This window comes from Notothenia coriiceps, unplaced genomic scaffold, assembly GCF_000735185.1.
Source record: "Notothenia coriiceps isolate Sejong01 unplaced genomic scaffold, NC01 NC01_scaffold00010151, whole genome shotgun sequence".
Taxonomy (NCBI): Eukaryota; Metazoa; Chordata; class Actinopteri; order Perciformes; family Nototheniidae; genus Notothenia; species Notothenia coriiceps.
In genome coordinates, this window is record NW_011342852.1 from 888 (window position 1) to 6,137 (window position 5,250).

The 5,250-nt window shown below is 44.6% G+C and overlaps 1 protein-coding gene across 1 annotated transcript; it reads left to right on the plus strand.

Moving 5' to 3' along the window:
- Positions 1 to 212: 212 nt before the first annotated feature.
- Positions 213 to 5,187, plus strand: LOC104945899 (ubiquitin carboxyl-terminal hydrolase 34-like). The gene is made up of 7 exons (XM_010771627.1): positions 213 to 960; positions 1,396 to 1,610; positions 2,974 to 3,092; positions 3,184 to 3,311; positions 4,585 to 4,674; positions 4,800 to 4,895; positions 5,020 to 5,187. The coding sequence occupies exons 1-7, from the start codon at positions 230 to 232 to the stop codon at positions 5,111 to 5,113; spliced, it is 1,473 nt and encodes a 490-aa protein (XP_010769929.1). The 5' UTR covers positions 213 to 229; the 3' UTR covers positions 5,114 to 5,187.
- Positions 5,188 to 5,250: the final 63 nt, after the last annotated feature.

Below are 5,250 nucleotides of genomic sequence, written 5' to 3' on the forward strand. Positions count from 1 at the left end.
CACATACAAAGGGGTAGGATTTGTAATGCTGTGTAACATTTTGAGAACCAGACTCTTTTCTCAGACTATTCATTATTATTATTTGCTAAAATTTTGCAACCACACAAAAGAAACTCAACATGCAATTGATTTTGTGCTCATGTTTTCCAGATAATGAAAAAGAAACGTGATAGTAATATAAAAGTAGCATAATAAAACACATTTGTGTCTCTGTTCCTCCCAGGAGTCGATGCAGGGCAGCTCTGACGAGACGGCCAACAGTGTGGAGGAGGGCAGCAGCGGGCCGGGCAGCAGCAGCGGCCGCAGCGAAGCCTCCAGCAACGAGGCCGCCTCCTCCAGAGCCAGCCAATCAGCAGGGAGCCCCGGCAGCGAGATGCACTCTGACGACATGGCCGACAGCGAGGCCCTCAAAGAGGAGGAAGAGGAGGAGGAGGATGACGACGAGGAAGACGACGAGGACGACGAGGACGATGATGACGATGACGACGAAGACGAGGGGAATCGGTCGGCTGCTGAAGGCGGGAATCATCAAAAAGAACAGAGGGAGCAGACTGAGTCCAGGAAGAGGAAGGCGGGGGAGGCTCTTGGTGAAGGCACGAGCCAGGGGGCGGGGCCTAGCGGTTCAGGAGGCGGGGCCAAATCGAAAAACCTCCCTTTCAACCCGGAAGCTTCTTCTGCTGCCGTCATGGCGTCTGCGTCTCTGGAGGGCCGGATGAGGATGCTGGACGCTTGTTCTGCGTCTGCGTCGGCTCGGCCCGATGTGACGGAGCCTCAGCAGCCGGAGATCGGACCCTCTCAGATGGTTCAGGGTCCTCAGGGTTCTCAGGAGCCTCCATGTCTGCCTCGGGGGCCCGGGGACTTCCTGGGGGACGCCATGGGCAACGAGATCTTCAACTGCCGGCGCTTTATTGGCCCCCAGCACCACCACCATCACCATCATCACCACCACCACCATGAAGGGTGAGAGCTTTAACATTATATTTATTGGGTTTTTAACACAGAAAGAACATACAGTTACACATACATTAACAAATGGGAGAATAACACCCCCCTCCCCCCACCACCATCAACACCATGACGGGTGAGCACTTAAAAAAGAATAGATTAGATTACATTTAGTCATCACAAATGGGAAATTGTTTTGTTACGGCAGCGTGTAGACGAGGCGTGCACAAAATGAACGTACTACTTAAGGAACATTTGAACATATTACATAAGTGTGCAAAGTAGTTGCAGTTTTAAAATGATCTAACCCTAACCCTACCATGAAGGGTGAGGACTTTAACATTATATTTATTGGGTTTTTAACATAGTCACACATACACACATTAACACATGGGAAAATAACATCTTCTCTGCTTCTCTTCCACAAACCCCTCCCCCTCCTCCTCTCAGTCCGATGGTGGAGGACATGCTGAGCGCTGACGATGTGTCCTGCAGCAGCTCTCAGGTCAGCGCCAAGTCGGAGAAGAACATGGCCGACTTCGATGGAGAGGAGTCGGGCTGCGAGGAGGAGCTGGTGCAGATCAACTCCCACGCTGAGCTCAGCTCTCACCTCCAGCAGCACCTCCCCAACCTCGCCTCCATCTACCACGAGCACCTGGTGCAAGGTCAGCAGCACCCACTGGACAATCACATGTATTATATATATTATACAGATACATCCTGATACATCCTGATACATCCTGATATCAGAATCAGGTTTATCACCAGGTAGGTTGACACGTACGAGGAATTTGACTTGATGTCATGGTGCGATAGCGATAGTAAAATAATATACATATTAGGGCTGTGCATCTTCACTGGTCTCACGATTCGATTCAATTCGATATCCCGATGCATCACGAACAATTCATACCAATGCGTTGCATCCTCAATTGTCTATACTGCACATGGCTTATTTTTCATCAATGCATACATGCAGTAAATACATATGAACTCTCTTTTTATTATTTAGAAAGTGCTTCCGAAATCAATAACATAAATGTCTTGACATTCATTTATAAACCAAATAAATGAATTGTATAGGCATCCCTATACAGGTATCTGTGTGGGAAGTTGTTCCCATCCGTCAAAAACTAAAAACTAAAGCTTCTGCAGTCTAGCTGCAGCTTCTAGCAACAGTCTTCTTTAAAAAAAGGACACTGATGTCCTGAATGTGGCATCACACCACAGGACTGGGAGTCTGAACACAGCAGGACAACAGGAGTATTTACAACAGGCGGGGCCTCTCATATAACGCACACTTGCTCGCCTGTTTCACTTTTCGTTTTCCGAATGCCAGGAAGTATTCTTGCCTCGCTTATGAAGCAAGTGACTCGGAAGACACCCTGTGTTTAGTCTATTGTTTTGGGTAAGGGCTACAACCAGCATTTCCGCCAGGGGGGCATCTTGCCGTCATCTGACCACCTTATTCTCAGTGATAAGTGGAATAATAAAGTTTCTATCAGGTTACTATCAGCCTGTCACTCATTAGGAGGGGGCGGGGCTTGGAGCAGCAGAGAGGAGACGGTGATCGCGGAAGCTTTTTTCCTCCTCCCTTCACAGACTTTACACACTTCGAGAGAGCCGGCTTTTCTTAGTGAACCGAGCCAAATGATCCGAATCACTAAAAGGAGCCGGAAATCCCATCACTAATGCGTAAAGAGATAGTATCTATAAGGAACGGCTCAATTCAAAATTCAAGTCACGTGACACGATGTGACGTCAGTACTGTGGACAATCCCTTATACTTATATACTTAGAGCAAAGACTAGTCCGTATTGCAATTTTAATACATTTCTTATTAATTGTGCGGCCCTACTTTGGGTATTGTAATATAGTAGAAGTGCTGTCTTTCCATGTTTCAATGTCTGCATTTCAGTAAACTGTAAGTGTTATTCTCAAATGTTGTTTAATTTGTCTTTACCCACCAAGCCATTACGATCCACATTACTGATTAATATATATTAATGTGTGTGTGTGTGTGCGCAGGGCCAGCCGTCCATAAGCACCAGTTCTCCAACAGCCACGCTGTGACCGACATCAACCTGGACAACGTCTGCAAGAAGGGAAACACTCTGCTGTGGGACCTGGTGCAGGACGACGACGCGGTACGGCCTCCATCTTCTTCTCATAGACAGATGTCAAAGTACTTCTCCCCCCTCTGGTCTCATGTTTAATGTGTGTGTGTGTTTGTTTTAGATCCATCTGTCTGAGGGTCTGATCAACGAAGCGGAGAAGCTGCTCTGTTCTCTCGTCTGCTGGTTCACTGACAGACAGATCCGGATGCGCTTCATCGAGGGTTGCCTTGACAACCTGGCTCACCACAGGTAAGACTGACTGAGCGACAGGCCTATTTTTTCAGGGAGCGAACTGGATTTAACCTTTTCTGCAAACGAACAACAACACTCGTAGAATGAATCTCGGAAAGCTGCATGGAGAAGTGATCTAGAAATTATTTTATTGTATTAAATTATTTTGAAAAGGTCAATTATTGGGTGTTTGTCAAAAAAAGCACATTAGATGGATAGATAGACAGACAGACAGACAGACAGACAGACAGACGGATGGATGGTAGGGCTGTACCCGAATATTCGTTCGTTGGAGTACTATTCGGGTTTCAATTTCGTTATTCGTTTTGTTTGTTTTTTCGTTTTTTTCCCGTTTATTTTTCAAATTGAATTTATTGAAATCTCCAATATCAACGTAAGCGCTTGTGCCTCTTCGTGGGGTGCTAACACTTAACTATAAACGTTATTGTTTACTTTCTCCTTCTTCATATGTAGCCTACATATTACTTTGCTCCGTTAATCTCCGTCACGTTGTTTCCAAAGCAACAACAACTTCCTGTCTAACTTCCTGCTGACTCTCCTCCAAAATAAAAGCATGTCCATAAATAGGAAGCCAAGCCAAATTACACTTAAGACATACAACTGCAACGAAAGTAACAAACACAATGTGATATCCTTTTCAATTTCAAAGAGCACAAATTGGGTTACATTAACAAATAACTATAAAACAACAATACTGTAGAATAACAAAATGAATGTCGTGAAATAAACCGAAATACACGTGTCGAAGCGGTTCGCTGCTGATTACTACGCCCCCCCCCGCGCGCGCGGGCCGTCGGGCCGAATATTCGCTGCTGATTACTACTGAATATCCGGAGCCCGAACATTTTTATTCGGGACAGCCCTAATGGATGGATGGATGAGTTGTATGTCCAAAAAAAAGCAATGGGAAATTATTTTGTATCGGTAGCAACAGGCTGTTGCTAACTGTAAATCTATAGATATAAACAGTAGAAAGATGTGTATCTATAGAATACACAATATTAAATAAAATATGAATACACTAATGTACCAAACTCTTCCAACTTAAATATGAAAATAGGGTACTGTATACATCTAAAAGTGTGCAAAGTAGTTACATTAAAACTTTTTAATGATATAAGCAAGAGTGATATTGTTTTAATGACTCGTAGTTCTGCAAATATAAAGTAAAAAAAACTTCTCACACTGCAAAAAAATAATATTTTTAGAACACCTTCAATGTTTTTTGTATCCATGTTTTTGACCCTCATCGCCTCGTCTTCCCTCTCAGGTCTGTCGTTGTTTCCCTGCGTCTACTACCCAAGCTTTTCGGCACTTTTCAGCAGTTTGGCTCCAGCTACGACACTCACTGGATCACCATGTGAGTGACTTCTCCTAACTTTAACATCATCAACTTCTAGTATAACTTTTCCCGCCTACGTACCGTATTTCTACTGGTCTGAAGATGCTGAACGGCTCCTAAATATATGTGTGTGTGTGATTCAGGTGGGCAGAGAAGGAGCTGCACATGATGAAGCTGTTCTTCGATAACCTGCAGCACTACATCCAGGAAGTCCGGGAACACCGGCACAAGTTTGCACTGTAAGTCCGTCAGACCTTCACCTCGGTTCCTCAAAGAAATGCTGCAGATAAGAATGAAAGGATATAATGATTGTCTCTTTTTGTTTTCGGTTACTGACCTGTCCTTCCTTGCCGTGGTGCTCAGGTACAGCCACAGTGCGGAGGTCCAGGTCCGTCTGCAGTTCCTCACCTGCGTCTTCTCCACACTGGGATCACCCGACCACTTCAGTAAGATTTAACGTTTTATATTCCTCACTGATTAACACCAGTCTCTCCACAATGAAAGTAAACGGTACATCAAAAGGTGTTAAGTGTAAAACTTCCAAAAAATTATTATTTCTATTTCTAGAATTGACTTACGACTATTATAGCTTCA

Excerpts from the sequence above, each read along its gene's own strand:
- LOC104945899 (XM_010771627.1), top strand. The coding sequence starts at position 230 with ATGCAGGGCAGCTCTGACGAGACGGCCAACAGTGTGGAGGAGGGCAGC. Across the intron at positions 3,093-3,183 it reads TGGTGCAGGACGACGACGCG|ATCCATCTGTCTGAGGGTCT; the intron begins GTACGGCCTCCA and ends TGTTTGTTTTAG. Across the intron at positions 4,675-4,799 it reads GACACTCACTGGATCACCAT|GTGGGCAGAGAAGGAGCTGC; the intron begins GTGAGTGACTTC and ends TGTGTGATTCAG.